Here is a 20,961-nt window from a genome sequence, read left to right on the forward strand (position 1 = left end):
AAATGAGAACTTGTTCTCAACTAGCCTACCTGGTTAAATAAAGGTGAAATAAAATTTAAAAAAATAAAAAAGTGTATGTAATCTTCTGACCCACTGGAATTGTGATACAGTGAATTAGAAGTGAAATAATCTGTCTGTAAACAATTGTTGGAAAACTTACTTGTGTCATGCACAAAGTAGATGTCCTAACCGACTTGCCAAAACTATAGTTTGTTAACAAGAAATTTGTGGAGGGGTTGAAAAACGAGTTTAATGACTCCAACTTAAGTGTATGTAAACTTCCCGACTTCAACTGTATACCAAGTCCATAAAGGTTATTTATTTCTATCAAATCAAAACTGGAATTTGTATTCAAAACAAAGGTTGTAAAAGTATGCTAGACATTCATAGAATAAATAATACCTAGTTTGATGTTTCTGTGACAAACGGTGAATTAGTTATTGATTTATACAGCTTTAAATGGCATTTGATAGATTGTATGTATTTCTATCCAATCAAAACTGAAATTTGTATTCAAAACAAATGTTGGAAAAGTATGCTGTACATTTATATAATAAATCCTATCTAGTTTGATGATTCTATGACAAACGGTGAATTAGTTATTGATTTCTACATTTGTAAATGGTTTTTGGCGAATGTCTGTTGAATGTCCGAATGTGTGAATATAAAACCAACTTTACCTCGGTCTTTGTGAGAACGAGCTGATCCAGTAGTCTAAAGCCAATAGCTACTAAATACTATTATTATAGTCACCAATAAGATAGTGACTATAATAATTAGCTTGCACCGCAAATGTGTCATCGGCTATGTATAGGTTAGTCAGAGAAGACTCACAGGCGAGTTACATGGCGACATCAGCATTCCAAAAATACTGGAAGTTGTGGCGAGCTCGGGCTGTGACTGTAAAAGAGATCAATGAGATAAGAGGAGAGGAATTCCTGTTTCAGTGAGTGCTTGTGGGTAACGATGTTCTGGGTTGTTCAGAGGACTGAATGTATGTGACTGGTGAAGACACCGAATAGAAGTTCTCGGTGAACCCGTTTCAATGAAGAAACTTGACATTTACAGCGACAAAATACACGAGTCATGCTTGCGGAGTTCAGGAGCTTGAGACAGACACGATTTGGAACAGCGCGCCTAACCTGGGATCTGGATGAGTCCGTTTTAAGTGGGAGATTCTGTCGGCAATTCTTTAATGTCGAATAATATGCAGCGAAAACTGGCAATAAATTATTAACCAATTTATACCGTCAAAACAAGGCTTGTTCAGCGGCGTTATCAGTTTATCGTTCAGCCAACCAGCAGCAAAATAGCGAGCGCTGCCCTGCGGTGTTAAAGGGACACCGCAGGTATTGACCAAGTTGTTGTCGTGACATTTAAGGTTACCATCACATGCCATTGTCGGACCCGGATTGACTAAATTGCCATCATGTCGTCCGGAGCGGAGAAGAGGCTGGACACCCGGCTGAAAAAGTTGGAATCGCTGATCAGAGACCCGAAGTCGGCGTTAAACTTGGAGAGTTTACTGGTAAGTTTTTAACAACAGGACAACACAACTGTCAAGAGAGAGGAGCAGCATGGATTTACAGTAACATATCATCAATCTGTGAGTAGCTGATCAGTCAAACGTCCAGCTAATCTATTAGATGATGGTAGTCATTTTTCCTCTTTATCTTGGCTATTCAGGGATTTTGCCCCCAGGGTTAATTCACTCTTATAACATCTTGTGTAAAGCACATGTCAATAATTTAGTCCAATACAGTACACTACCTTCACATGGAAGGACAAATGTTTTGCTATCATCCTATACAACTATAGTGATTTAGATTGAACAGAGCCTGAAGCAATAAGGTTCCCATCATCTTGCTCTCCCCTCATACTAGAGGGAAGATTGCACTTCGTTGCATCAGGTGTATGGGACACAGATCTGAAAATCTGTCTCCAAGAGTTGGCCTATTTGCTAAGTCAACCTGTAGTCGGCTCAAGTGTTAAATAAGTACAAGAGGTGAGCAACCACCCATGTTTGTCTCCCTGACAGCTAGCAACCTCCTCTGCTTGGACAAGCCCCTTGTGACCACCTGGCTGGCGGCCATTTTAGAACTTGACCTATCAAGGAATGAACCGCAGATCTCTCAGAAAGCAACCTTGTGTGGATGCAGCTCATTGTTAGCTGATGTCAGGGGATGGGGGAGTCACTAGGTTTTTGTTCTAGCTTGTTATCAGTGCATTCATTTGACTTAACCTCAGCACACACCCCTTAGCCTCAGGCAGTGGCCTAATGCCCTGAATCTATGGTATTTCCAGGGTTTTGGATCATAAAAACATGCTTAGTAGGTGTCTGTAACATCTCGACTATAATTAACTTATAATACAGTCAGGCATTTTTATTTTTTGGTGGCACACTTAATTTGCTAACCAATGAAGCACTTTAAAATAATTCACAGAAAAATGTCTAGACTGGATGAACATGCTTTTCTAGATGAACATGTCCATTCCCCTCATTCCATGTCTATTTCAGTTCACAGATGTGATGCTTTAACTTGAGGAAATGGTTTAGGATTACACCTCAGTTTTGGATTCAACAAGTCAAATCAGTAGACCTACACACTCTTATAATCTCTTTCAATCCCTCCCCCATAACTCCCATGAGCGGATTTAACAGGTTTGGAATAAACAGATTATGTGTAGGCAGATTGTTAGGCATATGAGGTCATTATAAGATTATGGAAGAAACCGATTAGCTAGCTAACTCCATAGTCCGACTGTCTCAAATCTGGGCCTGTATGTGTCTGAGTAGGAGGACTGATTTAGGATCAGTTTTGCCTTTTCAATCACAATGAATAAGACCTGATCCTAGATCAGCACTTCTACATAGAGTCCCCAGAGGATCTACTCTTGGGTGTTTGGTTGTAAGAAAAAGTGTCATGTGCTCCACAGACATTGATAACAAACCCATACTTTATCCACATCAGCATACTGAAAGTAAAGGGATTGGCAGGTTGTTGTGGTACACCCAGCACATATGATGATATAGACTATGACCTTAGTAGCTACACAATAATGGAAGCTACTAGACAGTATATCAGAGGAAGCTATTGAATGGATATGCCTATAAATCTTCTTCCATTTTTAAAGGGACACGTCAGGATTTTGGCAATGAAGCCATTTTATCTACTTGCCCAGAGTCAGATGAACTTCTGGATACAATTTGTATGTTTCTGTGTGCAGTTTGAAGGAAGTTGCTAACTAGCATTAGAGTAATGACTGGAAGTCGATGGTAACAGCTAGCATGCTAAAGGGAAAGGGGGATACCTAGTCAGTTGTCCAACTGAATGTATTCAACTTTTCTTCCGTATTTAACCCAACCCCTCTGAATCAATGAGGTGCTAAGTGGTAGCATGCTAGGTATCCACTATAGGTTTCAATCATTGTGTATCTGCTGATGATGGAGATGTGGAGAAGAAACCACATTAGGCTATTTGAGAGTGACGTAACCTAATGGTCTTTTGTGAAAATGACGACACATCCAAAAGTACCTGCTTAAGGGAATAATTGTGTTGTTATTTTGGGTTGTCATGAGTCACTGTGAGAGGACGGCCCATTGAAACCCTCACAATAGACCAATAGTGTGAGCTCACTAGATCGTAATCTAGGACTGTCATGGATCCAAATATGGGCATTGTATTTTACACTATGGGCTAGTTGCTATTCCAGCTATGCTAAGCCTCTCTTATTCAACCATTCCTAAATTGTTTTTTTTTACAATGATAATACATGTTTATTGTGATCAATTAATCAATTATCCCTCAATCCACCTGACTTAGTTAAAGGAATAGTTTGGGATTTTTGCAATTAAGCCAATGTTTGCTGATCCCTTAGACTTTGTCATTGTTTGGGGACCAGCATGCCTCATTGTTAGCCCTACAGAACTGGGTCCTGTTCAGTAAGGCACAGCATAGCAAAACATTTCACAACGCAACACTAAAATCTTTGTTCTTATTGGACAAGTTCAGATAGCAGTACATCCGTTTCATTCTTTATCAAAATATTTTCACCCAACTAGCCTAAACACTAACCTGTTTTTGTTTCATCCAGTGCCCTCATATCACTAAGGTTACCCAACTGATAGTTTACCGCTCTTGTGATTTGAAAAAGATATTTAGAAATCACCCCAGAAACTACCTTCAACTTCCTTCTAACAGCACGCAGAGACCTATACATTGTATCCATGAGTTCATCTGACTGCCAAAATCTCAAACTATCCCTTTAAATCACAAGAGTGGTAGGCTATCAGCTGATTCAATTTAGTGATATGAGGGCACTGGATGATACCAAAACAGGCTAGTGTCTACATTAGTTGGCTGACAACGTTTTGTTGAAAAGTGAAACTGGGATGTACTGCTATCTGAACTTGTCCAATAAGGCCGCAAAATGTTTTGCTAATGTTTTGCTATCCTGTGCCTTACTGAACAAGTCTCTGTAGAAGCCTACAAATGAGTCATGCTGGCCCCCGCTGCAGAGCACCACACCTCAGGAAGCTGAAAGCACATCCTGGCATTGAGCATGGAGATAACCCACCCTGACCACACAGTACTATTTCCTGTTTGTTTACGCTTGTTTTGGTGTAGTCGCTGGCACTCATAGTTTGTGAGGAAAACAAGCAGGAATACACGTTTCAATGAGACATGTGCATCTTGTTGTCCATGGACTTTACTGTGTCCCAAAACTTTTTGGAGTTAGAGCTACAGGATGCAAATTTCAGTTTGAAAAAGCTAGCCTTTGCTTTCCTGACTGACTGTGTGTATTGATTCCTGACTTCCCTGAACAGTTGCATATCGCGGGGTCTATTCGATGCTATTTCTTTATTTAACCAGGTAAGCTAGTTGAGAACAAGTTCTCATTTGCAACTGTGACCTGGCCAATATAAAGCATAGCAGTTCGACACATACAACAACACAGGGTTACATATGGAATGAACAAATCATACAGTCAATAATACAGTAGAAAAAAAGAAAACAAAGTCTATATACAGTGAGTGCAAATTAGGTCAAATAAGGGAGTTAAGACAATAAATAGACCATGGTGGCGAAGTAATTACAATATGGCAATTAAACACTGGAACGGTAGATGTGCAAAAGATGGATGTGCAAGTAGAGATACTGGGGTGCAAAAGGAGCAAAATAAATGAATACAGTACGGGGATGAGGTAGATAGGTGGGCTATGAACAGGTGCAGTGATCTGTGAGCTGCTCTGACAGCTGGTTCTTAAAGCTAGTGAGGGAGATCTATTGCAGTCTGCCACAGGATGTTTTTGTGCTGGTCAAGGGAAGTCAGGTCTGGAGTGAACCAAGGGCTATATTTGTTCTCAGTTCTACATTTTTTGAAAGGGGCATGCTTATTTAAGATGGTGAGGAAATTACTTTTAAAGAATGACCAGGCATCCTCGACTGTGTGCTAAAGCAGTGAGTAAAACAAACTTAGGGAGGATGCTTCTGATGTTAACATGCATGAAACCAAGACTTTTTCATTTACAGAAGTCAACAAATGAGAGTGCCTGGGGACACGCAGGGCCTGGGTTAACCCCCACATCTCCCGAGGAACAGAGGAGGAGTAGGATGAGGATACGGCTAAAGCCTACCAAGACTGGTCGTCTAGTGTGTTGGGGACAGAGAATAAAAGGAGCAGATATCTGGGCGTGGTAGAATAGATTCAGGGCATAATATGCAGACAGGGGTATGGTGGGGTGCGGGTACAGTGGAGGTAAGCCCAGGCACTGAGTGATAAGAGAGGTTGCATCTCTGGACGTGCTGGTTATACTGGGTGAGGTCACTGCATGTGTGGGAGGTGGAACAAAGGAGGAATCTGAGGCATGTAGAGTGGGACTAGGGGCTCTACTGTAAACTTAAACAATGATAACTATCCTAAACAACAGTAAAGAAGGCATATTGACATTTGAGAGAGACAAAGCGAGGCATAAGGAAATCACAGGTGTTGATTGGGAGAGCTAGCTAAGACAACAACGGGTAAGACAAAAGCAGCGAATCAGCTAAGAAAACAGGTAAAATGGCGATAAATGGGCAGAGGATTGGTTAACTACACACAAGGCCTGAATTCGGGGCCGACAGATAAACAACGTGGAGTACCGTGATATGAACAGTCCAGCAGGCATCAGCTATGTAGCCAAGTGATCATAGGGTCCAGTGAACAGCAATAGATGGAACAGGGAAGCTGCTGGGTAGTCGTTGCTACGCTAGCACGAGGGAGACACGGCATCTAAAGTTAGCAGGCCGGGGTAGGTAGAAGCGTCTGCACCGACGCTGGGCACAGTGGATGGAATTACGTCTGCGGACCAGTCGTGGTGGTACGGCGGGGCGCCGTGTCGACAAAGGGACCGGAAGAGGCGGAAGAGGTATTGTAATTGTAGGAATTTAGTTTGCTAGCTGGGAGATGCGCCTGGCTCAGGGCTAGCTTCGGGGCTGGGTCACTTGGTAGCAGCTAGTGAGCTGTGATGATCAGGAGTAATGGACCAGGGTTTACGGCAGGAATACGGCGTTGTAGTGGAGAAAACAGCCCGATGCTGGCAGGTATTAACCAGGCTAAAAAACGTCTGGTGCCTGTGCAGAGGGTAAAGGCCGCTAGCAGTGGCTAACAATGACTAAATAGCTAGTAGCTAATTAGCTGCTTAGCTTCTGATGGCTAGCAACGGATGGAGGTTTTGGCTATAAGGTCTAAAAACAAAATAGCGGATCCGTGTCACATTGAGTGAGGCGGGTTACCAGGAGGTATATTTAATTTAAAAAATAAAAGAGATTGAAAAATAAATTGAAATGTATACAAAAAAAGACAAGAAAATACAAAAAGTAACGAGAGGACGACGCCATCTTGGAATTGCTGTATTGGAATATAGCTGTGGCCATCTGGCTAGTATCAACAAGGGTTTTCTACAACAGTAGCAACTTTAGCACAGTTACAGTAACTAGTAGGGCTGCAGGATTTGGACGAAATATCTAATTGTGATATTTTGGGGGGGGGGGGGCATAGATTGCCATTTTTGAATTGCAATTTGCTTTTAAACGTGAGTGTAAACTTATTAATTCCATCAGACATGGTTAAAACAACTGTCACTTCTAAAATAAGATCATATTCTGAATACATCCCGCAGCTAACCGAGTGAAATACTTTCCAACATTGTTATAGGCTGCATATGATTATGAGCATTATTACACCTACATATTAACAAACAAATGTTTAACATGATTATCAAAATATAGTGTGCTATAAGCACAGTACTTATTAATTCATTCATAACATTGAGTTTATTTTATCATTAGGCATATGATTTCTTAAATTAAGTTCATTTTTAATTCAGGCAGCCATAGGCTGCAGATGGAATAGGAAGCTTATGATTGTGTAGAAGTAAGTTCAATCATTATAATTGAATTATAAGTCAAAGTGCCTTAACCTACCAGTTGCAAGGTGCAGCCAGTGTCCAAAACATTGTAGTCTGTTCCACTCATTCAACGCTACGTTTCAACTTCTCCCTTCATTTTGTTATAGTGTTGGGATGGCGACTTGGGAGAAATATCTGCAAGATGGAATCGTGTATCTCCTGTCAGCTTGTTTATCATCTTCTTGAAGCTGTCTTTGCTGACTGTGTAGATAGGAGCCATGTCTTTAGTCATGTTATAGGTATAGCCTCTGATTTCTATGTGTCTGTGGCATGTTTTATATTCAAATGATTGAATACATTTGTAGTGTCGTCGCCACAACTCCGAGGCACTTTTTGCACAACGCCTGCATTTGGTCGCTTTGCCTATAGCCAAAATACTGCCATACTCAGTAACAGTGTGTGGGTAAAATCACCAGGGAAGCCAAGCCAGGTGGAAAAAATACATATTACAACCTATGTGTTGTGATAATTGCGTTGTTTGCTCTGTAACCTGTTAGTTCAATCATATGTTACAGCAAACAGTTACATGACCTACAGCCAAGAAAGTTAATGTTTCTGACATTTTTGGACCACAAAACAACTATTAAGTTACCACAAGTCATAAAGAAAACAAGCACTGACTACATTATCCAACACCATTTCAACTTCAACATCATCTAGTCAACTATGCTTAGTCTAATACAGTAACAACTAAAAGATAACAAATGATTTAGTCCAATCAAAGTAAGCCGAATATGATGTGGAATAATACATCTAGCTACATTTTAAACTTCCATCCTTTCAGGCCAGGGGCACAATGTATGAATTTATGTTTGGATCAGAATTGCTGTTATAATCATTGGCCAGTACAGAGAATGAAGTAAAACCACAAGTCAAAATCCCTATCTCCATCCATGACTAGTTTAGGAAAGAGATGATTTTAGCTAGATGGCTAGCCACCGGAGGACAACAACGCAACTATTCAATGACATTTGTCTTCTGATGTGATTTGTGTGAAGCCAAATCCAAACTGGCTTCCCTTCCCTTGTGCCAGGACCGTTCATAGCAGCGTTCACTCAGTTTAGGCACGCTACGGGCGGTAACAATGTCATACTCTTTTTGACCAGACAACATCAGATAGATGGGCTACACATACTGAGGCAGAGGGGCGCTCTTTCGTTCGCTAGGATGCTTTCTCCGGTGAGATACATTCAGTCTAGCGATTTGAGGGACATTTATGAAACCCAGAGAGATAAAAGGTAAATCATTTTGTATGTTTTTTTCCTTGGTACATTTTTTGGGGAAGCCTGGCTCACTTTAGCGTCCATGAATACATGCCACTGGCCATACCACTGTAGATACACCCTTCTTTGGCACTATATCAACGGTCTTGTTAGCACCAGCAGCACTCATGTTTCTGACAAGCACTCTGAGGTATAGCCGTTCTCTCCTCACCAGCATCTAACTGCTCACTCTTAGCGGGGACACTTGTAATGGGACAGCATGCCATGCAGAGAGTGAGAGAAACCATTTGTGATTGGTCAGCATCCTCTGCATGTAGAGAGGGAATGATGGGTTCTAGTTTATCGCATTGGAGGAGGTACCGTAGTCTAGTTTTTGTTGTATTAACAGAGTGTGTAAAAAAGGAGAATCACAGCCTACAGGAGGGTAGCTCTCCAGGAACAGGCTCTCCGACCACCAAGCAACAGACAGACATGCATTGTCAAACACTACTGCCACCTTCTGGTTTGGAGTATTTTAACTGAGTGGCTGACGACTTCAAAGTCATTGCTGTGTGAACACGAGATTGGCTACCGAAACTGTTCAGAGTTGCTAAGTTGCCACCCGTTCCGTTTGACAGTCCTACTGGTGTGTCTGAGCCATTTGATGAGTACTCTGGATGTAGATTTAGGATTCGTCACTATTACAAATAGAATACATGCAGTCAATGACAAAATGTATTCCGTCACAGACCCACACAGCTGCTAAAATTAAATGGACCCTGAGCTCCTAGAAATGCTGGGTCAAGTCAGAGAACTGTTCAATAAACCATTATAGCCTCTGAGCCCCGGGTCTATTTCCACACACCCGGCCTGCACCAGGGGACATCTCTCTCGCTCCCGTTTTCTTTCTCTCACTCTATCTTTAGCTCTCTCTCTCGCTCTTTAGCTCTCTCTCTCTATCTTTAGCTCTCTCACTCTCGCTCTTTAGCTCTCTCGCTCTTTAGCTCTCTCGCTCTTTAGCTCTCTCACTCTCGCTCTTTAGCTCTCTCACTCTCGCTCTTTAGCTCTCTCACTCTCGCTCTTTAGATCTCTCACTCTCGCTCTTTAGCTCTCACTCTCGCTCTTTAGCTCTCACTCTCGCTCTTTAGCTCTCTCGCTCTTTAGCTCTCACTCTCGCTCTTTAGCTCTCTCGCTCTTTAGCTCTCACTCTCGCTCTTTAGCTCTCTCACTCTCGCTCTTTAGCTCTCTCACTCTCGCTCTTTAGCTCTCACTCTCGCTCTTTAGCTCTCTCGCTCTTTAGCTCTCACTCTCGCTCTTTAGCTCTCTCGCTCTTTAGCTCTCACTCTCGCTCTTTAGCTCTCTCGCTCTTTAGCTCTCACTCTCGCTCTTTAGCTCTCTCACTCTCGCTCTTTAGCTCTCTCACTCTCGCTCTTTAGCTCTCTCACTCTCGCTCTTTAGCTCTCTCACTCTCGCTCTTTAGCTCTCTCACTCTCGCTCTTTAGCTCTCACTCTCGCTCTTTAGCTCTCTCACTCTCGCTCTTTAGCTCTCTCACTCTCGCTCTTTAGCTCTCTCACTCTCGCTCTTTAGCTCTCACTCTCGCTCTTTAGCTCTCACACTCGCTCTTTAGCTCTCTCACTCGCTCTTTAGCTCTCTCACACTCGCTCTTTAGCTCTCTCACTCTCGCTCTTTAGCTCTCTCACTCGCTCTTTAGCTCTCTCACTCTCGCTCTTTAGCTCTCACTCTCGCTCTTTAGCTCTCTCACTCGCTCTTTAGCTCTCTCACTCTCTTTAGCTCTCTCTCTCGCTCTTTAGCTCTCACTCTCGCTCTTTAGCTCTCACTCTCGCTCTTTAGCTCTCTCACTCTCGCTCTTTAGCTCTCTCACTCTCGCTCTTTAGCTCTCTCACACTCGCTCTTTAGCTCTCTCACTCTCGCTCTTTAGCTCTCTCACTCTCGCTCTTTAGCTCTCTCACTCGCTCTTTAGCTCTCTCACTCTCGCTCTTTAGCTCTCTCACTCTCGCTCTTTAGCTCTCTCACTCTCGCTCTTTAGCTCTCTCTCTATAACTCTCGCTCTTTAGCTCTCTCTCTATAGCTCTCGCTCTTTAGCTCTCTCTATAGCTCTCGCTCTTTAGCTCTCTCTATAGCTCTCGCTCTTTAGCTCTCTCTCTATAGCTCTCGCTCTTTAGCTCTCTCTCTATAGCTCTCTCTCTATAGCTCTCTCTCTATAGCTCTCTCTCTATAGCTCTCTCTCTATAGCTCTCTCTATAGCTCTCTCTCTATAGCTCTCTCTCTATAGCTCTCTCTATAGCTCTCTCTCTCTAGCTCTCTCTCTCTATAGCTCTCTCTCTCTCTAGCTCTCTCTCTATAGCTCTCTCTCTCTATAGCTCTCTCTCTCTATAGCTCTCTCTCTCTCTAGCTCTCTCTCTCTATAGCTCTCTAGCTCTCTCTCTCTCTAGCTCTCTCTCTCTCTATAGCTCTCTCTTTCTTTCTATCTAGCTCTCTCTATAGCTCTCTCTCTTTAGTTCTCACTCTCTTAGCTCTCTCTTTAGCTCGCTCTCTCTAGCGCTCTCTCTAGCGCTCTCTCTTTAGCTCTCTCTTTAGCTCTCTCTCGCTCTCTCTCACTCTCTCTCGCTCTCGCTCTCTCACTCTCTCACTCTCTCTTTAGCTCTCCCTCACACACAAACAAAAGGCTAGGAATTGTTCCACATGCCAGGGAGAGCCATCCTAGACCTGGCCACTCACATGGCTAGAGTTAAGGGGGGACATTTGATGCTGTGGGAACCCCACCCTTCCCCCTAGTTGACTCCACTTGACCCTCCCTCCACATTCCTGGAGGTAATAACTTGAAATGTTTCAAAAATAATTCTTCCTACTAAACCCATGGTCTTAAGTAGCATGGAGTCCCTCACCACCCACACATCCCCCGTGGGTGTGGTATTTATAAACTACCCTCACTCTATATACTACCAGCCGGCTGTGGTGGAGTGTAGACAGGACCTGGAAAGGACAGGCAGGAGGTCTGCCTTATATCACTGTGACTTGTTTTGGAAGGAGATATTGAATGCCCATGCCCAGATGGCCATCCCTCTAGGAGGTTGTTGAAATGCCCAGATGGCCATCCCTCTAGGAGGTTGTTGAAATGCCCAGATGGCCATCCCTCTAGGAGGTTGTTGAAATGCCCAGATGGCCATCCCTCTAGGATGTTGTTGAAATGCCCAGATGGCCATCCCTCTAGGAGGTTGTTGAAATGCCCAGATGGCCATCCCTCTGGGAGGTTGTTGAAATGCCCAGATGGCCATCCCTCTGGGAGGTTGTTGAAATGCCCAGATGGCCATCCCTCTAGGAGGTTGTTGAAATGCCCAGATGGCCATCCCTCTAGGAGGTTGTTGAAATGCCCAGATGGCCATCCCTCTAGGAGGTTGTTGAAATGCCCAGATGGCCATCCCTCTAGGATGTTGTTGAAATGCCCAGAAGGCCATCCCTCTAGGAGGTTGTTGAAATGCCCAGATGGCCATCCCTCTAGGAGGTTGTTGAAATGCCCAGATGGCCATCCCTCTGGGAGGTTGTTGAAATGCCCAGAAGGCCATCCCTCTAGGAGGTTGTTGAAATGCCCAGATGGCCATCCCTCTGGGAGGTTGTTGAAATGCCCAGAAGGCCATCCCTCTAGGAGGTTGTTGAAATGCCCAGAAGGCCATCCCTCTAGGAGGTTGTTGAAATGCCCAGAAGGCCATCCCTCTAGGAGGTTGTTGAAATGCCCAGATATCCATCCCTCTAGGAAGTTGTTGAAATGCCCAGATGGCAATCCCTCTGGGAGGTTGTTGAAATGCCCAGATGGCCATCCCTCTGGGAGGTTGTTGAAATGCCCAGAAGGCCATCCCTCTAGGAGGTTGTTGAAATGCCCAGATGGCCATCCCTCTAGGAGGTTGTTGAAATGCCCAGATGGCCATCCCTCTAGGAGGTTGTTGAAATGCCCAGATGGCCATCCCTCTGGGAGGTTGTTGAAATGCCCAGATGGCCATCCCTCTGGGAGGTTGTTGAAATGCCCAGATGGCCATCCCTCTGGGAGGTTGTTGAAATGCCCAGATGGCCATCCCTCTGGGAGGTTGTTGAAATGCCCAGATGGCCATCCTTTTGGGAGGTTGTTGAAATGCCCAGATGGCCATCCCTCTGGGAGGTTGTTGAAATGTCCAGAAGGCCATCCCTCTAGGAGGTTGTTGAAATGCCCAGATGGCCATCCCTCTGGGAGGTTGTTGAAATGCCCAGATGGCCATCCCTCTAGGAGGTTGTTGAAATGCCCAGATGGCCATCCCTCTAGGAGGTTGTTGAAATGCCCAGATGGCCATCCCTCTAGGAGGTTGTTGAAATGCCCATGCCCAGATGGCCATCCCTCTAGGAGGTTGTTGAAATGCCCAGAAGGCCATCCCTCTAGGAGGTTGTTGAAATGCCCAGAAGGCCATCCCTCTAGGAGGTTGTTGAAATGCCCAGATGGCCATCCCTCTAGGAGGTTGTTGAAATGCCCAGAAGGCCATCCCTCTAGGAGGTTGTTGAAATGCCCAGATGGCCATCCCTCTAGGAGGTTGTTGAAATGCCCAGATGGCCATCCCTCTAGGATGTTGTTGAAATGCCCAGATGGCCATCCCTCTAGGATGTTGTTGAAATGCCCAGAAGGCCATCCCTCTAGGAGGTTGTTGAAATGCCCAGAAGGCCATCCCTCTAGGAGGTTGTTGAAATGCCCAGAAGGCCATCCCTCTAGGAGGTTGTTGAAATGCCCAGAAGGCCATTCCTCTAGGAGGTTGTTGAAATGCCCAGAAGGCCATCCCATCCTCTAGGAGGTTGTTGAAATGCCCAGAAGGCCATCCCATCCTCTAGGAGGTTGTTGAAATGCCCAGATGGCCATCCCATCCTCTGGGAGGTTGTTGAAATGCCCAGAAGGCCATTCCTCTAGGAGGTTGTTGAAATGCCCAGAAGGCCGTCCCTCTAGGAGGTTGTTGAAATGCCCAGAAGGCCGTCCCTGTAGGAGGTTGTTGAAAAGCCCAGAAGGCCACCCCTCTAGGAGGTTGTTGAAATGCCCAGAAGGCCATCCCATCCTCTGGGAGGTTGTTGAAATGCCCAGAAGGCCATCCCTCTAGGAGGTTGTTGAAATGCCCAGAAGGCCACCCCTCTAGGAGGTTGTTGAAATGCCCAGATGGCCATCCCTCTAGGAGGTTGTTGAAATGCCCAGATGGCCATCCCTCTAGGAGGTTGTTGAAATGCCCAGAAGGCCATCCCTCTAGGAGGTTGTTGAAATGCCCAGAAGGCCATCCCTCTAGGAGGTTGTTGAAATGCCCAGAAGGCCATCCCTCTAGGAGGTTGTTGAAATGCCCAGAAGGCCATCCCTCTAGGAGGTTGTTGAAATGCCCAGAAGGCCATCCCTCTAGGAGGTTGTTGAAATGCCCAGAAGGCCATCCCTCTAGGAGGTTGTTGAAATGCCCAGAAGGCCATTCCTCTAGGAGGTTGTTGAAATGCCCAGAAGGCCATCCCATCCTCTAGGAGGTTGTTGAAATGCCCAGAAGGCCATCCCTCTAGGAGGTTGTTGAAATGCCCAGATGGCCATCCCATCCTCTGGGAGGTTGTTGAAATGCCCAGAAGGCCATTCCTCTAGGAGGTTGTTGAAATGCCCAGAAGGCCGTCCCTCTAGGAGGTTGTTGAAATGCCCAGAAGGCCGTCCCTGTAGGAGGTTGTTGAAAAGCCCAGAAGGCCACCCCTCTAGGAGGTTGTTGAAATGCCCAGAAGGCCATCCCATCCTCTGGGAGGTTGTTGAAATGCCCAGAAGGCCATCCCTCTAGGAGGTTGTTGAAATGCCCAGAAGGCCACCCCTCTAGGAGGTTGTTGAAATGCCCAGAAGGCCATCCCTCTAGGAGGTTGTTGAAATGCCCAGAAGGCCACCCCTCTAGGAGGTTGTTGAAATGCCCAGATGGCCATCCCTCTAGGAGGTTGTTGAAATTCCCAGAAGGCCATCCCTCTAGGAGGTTGTTGAAATGCCATGCCCAGAAGGCCATCCCTCTAGGAGGTTGTTGAAATGCCCAGAAGGCCACCCCTCTAGGAGGTTGTTGAAATGCCCAGATGACCATCCCTCTAGGAGGTTGTTGAAATGCCCAGAAGGCCATCCCTCTAGGAGGTTGTTGAAATGCCATGCCCAGAAGGCCATCCCTGTTACCCCCTACACCAAAGGCCAGACTCCACTAGTCATTGTGTCATTTGCTTGTTATTCTGTCTATTAGCAGACTCATCTTCTCTCCCAGCTGTGTTGCATTTGGGAGAACGCTGCTATGAAGGGCAATAAGAGATATTGATTTCATTAGCCTAGTCATTTTGACCTTTCCCTTTTTATTAATTAATTTGATGGTATAAATCATTGAGTTGTTTGCTGGAGATCAGAAAGAAGACAGAGGCTATGTTCCATTGTCCATGCTAGCGTACAACTTGTCCATGCTAGCGTACGACTTGTCCATGCTAGCGTACGACTTGTCCATGCTAGCGTACGACTTGTCCATGCTAGCGTACGACTTGTCCATGCTAGCGTACGACTTGTCCATGCTAGCGTACGACTTGTCCATGCTAGCGTACGGCTTGTCCATGCTAGCGTACGGCTTGTCCATGCTAGCGTACGGCTTGTCCATGCTAGCGTACCGCTTGTCCATGCTAGCGTACGACTTGTCCATGCTAGCGTACGTCTTGTCCATGCTAGCGTACGACTTGTCCATGCTAGCGTACGACTTGTCCATGCTAGCGTACGACTTGTCCATGCTAGTGTACGACTTAGAATGCATCTCCAGCCCAATACATTGCTTCATTCTAAGTAGTATGACTGTTTGGATATCGGAACACAGACCGTTTTGGTTAGAAAGATTTAAAACTGATAGCGATATTTCAGCAATTTGACATATTTTGATCATGAGCTTTCAAGGTAAGTAAACAAATGTGAAAACATGTAATCACTGAACTTGCCCTTTAAGCTTGTATTTAGCAGGTGAACTGAATTCTTGGCTTAATTAGATTCTATAATAACGCATGAAAACCATTTCAAACACATTCAATTGATTGGATTTATTTGACTTTTTCCGCAGGATTCCATGAATGCCTTGGCCCTGGATTTGGACTACCCGGCGCTACGGAAAAACAAAAACATAGACGCCTTCTTAAACAGATGTAAGATATATCATTGCTTTTAGGCAGACCTTGGTATTAAGATGCTTTGCATTATCTGAGGTAGCAAGAAAGAAGGAGATGGCAAAAGCAAGCAAGTGTGTTGTATGCGTTGCTATGGTGATTCAGAAACAGTGCAAATCAACATCCAGTAGAAAAAGTACAAATATTTGCTCTCCGGCGCCAAGTCCCATCTACCGTGGCGGCTGATGGCATTCACTGCCAGGTTCAACGGCATTTACCTTCATGCTCTATCTCGTACCATCTAATCTAAACGCAGCTGAAGCATGGAGATATCCAGAGCACATAAATATTGCTCTATATTTAATATTGCTCGACTTCATATCTCCTTAATTCCTGGCTACTTTCAACATCGTAATCCATTGTCATCTTTAGTGTGCATTTGTAAATTCACTCGGGTGTGTCAGTGCGCTCTGGGCCGTACATAATTCAGTGCGTTGTCAGATAGTCCTTCTGTAAATTCAAAGCGTTTCGCTCTCAGGAGTGTTCAGAGCAAAACATTGGACGCTCAGGCCGAGGAGTAGGGTTTATCCGAGCATTCTGACCTCGCAGCAGCAGTCAAGTACCCAAGCTAACTGGCTAAAGTTGCTTAACTTCAAGCAAATCAAATCAAGCAAATCAAATTGTATTTGTCACATACAACAGGTGTAGACCTTACAGTGAAATGCTTACTTACAAGCCCTTAAACAACAATGCAGTTTTAAGAAATTGTATTTTTTTTTTAAAAGTAACAAATATTTAAAAGAAATAAAAAGTAACAAATATTTAAAGAGCAGCAGTAAAATAACAGTAGCAAGGCTTTATACAGGAGGTACCGGTACAGAGTCAATGTGCGGGGGCACCGGTTAGTCAATGTAATTGAGGTAATATGTAGGTAGAGTTAAAGTGACTATGCATGGATAATAGAGTAGCAGCAGCATAAAAGAGGGGGGCAATGCAAATAGTCTGGGTAGCCATTTGATTAGCTGTTCAGGAGTCTTATGGGTTGGGGGTAGAAGCTGTTAAGAAGCCTTTTTGACCTAGACTTGGCACTCTGGTACCGCTTGTTGTGCGGTAGCAGAGAAAACAGTCTATGACTTGGGTGGCTGGTGTCTTTGACAATTTTTAGGGCCTCTGACACTGCTTGGTATAGAGGTCCTGGATGGCAGGAAGCTTGGCCCCAGTGATGTACTGGGCTGTACGCACTACCCTCTGTAGTACCTTGCGATCGGAAGCCGAGAAGTTGCCATACCAGGCAGTGACGCAACCAGTCAAGATGCTCTCGATGGGGCAGCTTTCAAACTTTTTGAGGATCTGAGGGCTCATGCCAATCTTATCAGTCTCCTGAGGGGGAATAGGCTTTGTCGTGTCCTCTTCACAACTGTCTTGGTGTGTTTGGACCATGATAGTTTGTTGCTGATGTGGACACCAAGGAACTTGAAACTCTCGATCCTGCTCCACTGCAGCCCCATTGATGAGAATGGGGACGTGCTCGGTCCTACTTTTCCTGTAGTCCACAATCATCTCGTTTGTCTTGATCACGTTGAGGGAGAGGTTGTTATCCTGGCACCACATGGCCAGGTCTCTGACCTCCTCCCTGTATGCTGTCTCATCATTGTCGGTGATCAGGCCTACCACTGTTGTGTAATCCGTAAACTTAATGATGGAGTTGTGCCTGGCCATGCAGTCATGAGTGAACGGGGTACAGGAGGGGACTGAGCACGCACCCCTGAGGGGCCCCCGTGTTGAGGATCAGCGTGGCGGATGTGTTGTTACCTACCATTACCACCTGGGTGTGGCCCATCAGGAAGTCCAGGATCTTGTTTATGGTGTTGAACGCACTATGGTGTTGAACGCTGAGCTGTAGTCAATGAATAGCATTCTCACATAAGTGTTCCTTTTGTCCAGGTGGGAAAGGGCAGTGTGGAGTGCAATAGAACCTGCATCACCTGTGGATCTGTTTGGGCGGCATGCAAATTGGAGTGGGTCTAGGGTTTCTGGGATAAGGGTGTTGATGTGAGCCATGACCAGCCTTTCAAAGCACTTCATGGCTACAGATGTGAGTGCTATGGGTCAGTAGTCATTTAGGCAGGTTACCTTAGTGTTCTTGGGCACAGGGACTATGGTGTTCTGCTTGAAACATGTTGGTATTACAGACTCAGTCAGGGAGAGGTTGAAAATGTCATTGAAGACACTTGCCAGTTGGTCAGCGCATGCTTGGAGTACACATCCTGGTAATCCGTCTGGCCCAGAGGCCTTGTGAATGTTGACCTGTTATGGTCACATCGGCTAAGGAGAGCGTGATCACACAGTTGTCCAGAACAGCTGGTGCTCGCATGCATGTTTCAGTGTTACTTGCTTTGAAGCGAGCATAGAAGTAATTTAGCTCATCTGGTAGGCTTGTGTCACTGGGCAGCTCGCGGCTGTGCTTCCCTTTGTAATCTGTATTATTTTGCAAGCCCTGCCACATCCAACGAGCATTGGAGCTGGTGTAGTACGATTCAATCTTAGTCCTGTATTGACTCTTTGCATGTTTGATTGATTGTTCGTCGGAGGACATAGCGGGATTTCTTATAAGCTTGAAAGCGGCAGCTCTACCCATTTAGCTCAGTGCGGATGTTGCCTGTAATCCATGGCTACTGGTTGGGGTATGTACGTAGGGTCACTGTGGGGGACGACCTATTGATGAAGTCAGTGACTGATGTGGTTTACTACCCAATGCCATCGGAAGAATCACGGAACATATTCCAGTCTGTGCTAGCAAACAGATTTGTGTCTGGAATTTGTGCCAATCAAAAGCTTGGGACTAAAATGGTGATCTGCATTTTTGTCAATTTAGTTATTGACATAGCTTTGTTCTGTTTTAATGTTCTCAAGCTATATAGTACTCTAAATACCCCAATTCATGTTAAGTTCAAAAGAATGCAAGATCAAATTTGCTGACTGGGGGAATGGACTGTACAAGGTGTCTGAAGCATTCCAAAGGGATGCTGGCCCATGTTTACTCCAATAATGTGTCAAGTTGGCTGGATGTCCTTTGGGTGGTTGACAATTCTTGATACACACTGGAAACTGTTGAGTGTGGAAAACCCCAGAAGCGTTGCTGTTCTTGACACAAACTTTTGCGCCAGACACTTACTCTCATACCCTGTTCAAAGGATCTTTCGTCTTGCCCATTAGCCTTCTGAATGGCACACATACAATCCATGTCTCAATTGTCTCAAGGTTTAAAAATCCTTATTTAACCTGTCTCCTTCCCTTCATCTACACTGATTTTAAAGTGACACGTGACATCAATAAGGGGTCATGGCTTTCATCCAGATTCACCTGGTCAGTCTGTCATGGAAAGAGCCTGTGTCCTTAATGTTTTGTACACTCAGTGTAGTTCCAAGCTCTTGTAATGAGAGAAGAACATATTCTGAATATATTCTGATCATTTTACTCACCTAGTGACTGTAACCGTGCTACTGGCAACAATTTAATTCCGTTTTTAGCCGCTGTTTACTGACACCTGTCATAACAGAACTAAGTGCATTCGTAAATTGATCAATTATTCTGCACTCGGGTGCACTGTCGAACAAGATTGTTTGGATTGGATTGTTTTGCCAGTGTGAATGTACAACCTCTCCCTTAGTTCCAGGTTTATAACAATTAACTACAGTTTCTGTATCAACCCTGCCTTGCAATATTTCATATCAGAAGACTATATAATAACCAGTATGAAACCCGACGCCAAACATGTATCACCTTTACTGTAGCATTTGGTGACACAACACAGGTAGACGGGCAAGTTAATGTAACTAACCACTGGTACAACTGCAAAGGTATTTGACCTCTGTGAGGCCCTTGCTGACCTCTCCTTTGAACGCAACCATTTGCGTGGGCCTCTGTTTGCAAGGTAACCCATTTGACCTCTGACCTCTGTCTATCCTGTAGATGAGAAGGCCATGGTTAAGATGCGGGACCTGCAGATCAAACTGGAGGACTTTGACAAGGTCAAGATGATCGGCAGAGGAGCCTATGGAGAGGTGCAACTGGTGAGAAACTCCCTCCGTGTGTTTGTGTGTTTGTGGCACAATGATACAATGATACACAAACCGATGAAGAACATCTCCATTCCTCACTGCCTGTGTGAGCTCTTGCTCCCCCTTCCAGGTGCCTGTCTGTCTGCATGTTTTTCTTTGTGTATTTTTCAGGTTCTGTGTACCTTGTAATAAAGGCATGTTTAGACAGGTCGTGTGTGTGTTGGAAAGATTCATTTTGTGTCTGAAGTCTTGTGTGAAGAGGGGGGGGCTTGTCGATCTGTGTGTACATGTTGTCCTGTTGGTGTCTTGTGTTTTTTTTGTGTGTTGTCATGTTTGCAGGACTTTATGTTATCAAGGGCCTTCAATGGCATTCTCTGCAACTTTGTCACAGTCAAAGTGACATTGTATCTTGTCTACTGGTGACTATGTTATGAATGTGTGTTTATACTGCTTTCTTTTGGTGGTTTCCCTCGTAAAATAAATCATGAATCTCAGTAGCGTCTACTACTTGTATAAATAAAGTGTGTGTGTGTGTGTAATCTTATGCCTCGTCATCTCAATCTCTCAATCATGGACACACTTACTGACAGTTGTGGCTGCTTTGCTTGATGTATTGTTGTCTCTACCTTCTTGCCCTTTGTGCTGTTGTCTGTGACCCATAATGTTTGAACCATATTTTGTGCTGCTACCATGTTGTTGTCATGTTGTGTAGCTACCATGCTGTGTTATGTGTTGCTGCCATGTTGTGTTGCTGCCTTGCTATGTTGTTGTCTTATGTCTCTCTATGTAGTGTTGTGTCGTCATGATGTGTGTTTTGTCCTTTTAATCCCAGCCCCTGTCTCAACAGGAGGCCTTTTGCCTTTTGGTAGGCCATCATTGTAAATAAGAATTTGTTCTTAACTGACTTGTGTAGTTAAATAAAGGTGAAATAAAAAATGTACCTCCCCTCCTCCAGGTCCGTCACAAGGCGTCTCAGAAGGTGTACGCCATGAAACAGCTGAGCAAGTTTGAGATGATCAAACGCTCTGACTCTGCCTTCTTCTGGGAGGAGAGAGACATCATGGCCTTCTCCAACAGCCCCTGGGTTGTCCAGGTGTGACG

At 44.7% G+C, this 20,961-nt stretch overlaps 1 protein-coding gene across 1 annotated transcript in view; it reads left to right on the forward strand.

The window, feature by feature from the left end:
- Positions 1 to 711: 711 nt before the first annotated feature.
- LOC115107549 (rho-associated protein kinase 2-like) overlaps positions 712 to 20,961 on the forward strand; it is a 71,767-nt gene continuing 51,517 nt past the window's right edge. Inside the window, 4 exon segments of the mRNA XM_065008650.1 lie at positions 712 to 1,528; positions 15,757 to 15,838; positions 19,772 to 19,872; positions 20,816 to 20,953. Coding sequence (XP_064864722.1) covers positions 1,430 to 1,528; positions 15,757 to 15,838; positions 19,772 to 19,872; positions 20,816 to 20,953 — 420 coding nt within the window. The 5' untranslated portion in view covers positions 712 to 1,429.

The sequence above is a fragment of the Oncorhynchus nerka genome, linkage group LG24 (genome assembly GCF_034236695.1).
Source record: "Oncorhynchus nerka isolate Pitt River linkage group LG24, Oner_Uvic_2.0, whole genome shotgun sequence".
In the NCBI taxonomy this organism is placed as follows: domain Eukaryota; kingdom Metazoa; phylum Chordata; class Actinopteri; order Salmoniformes; family Salmonidae; genus Oncorhynchus; species Oncorhynchus nerka.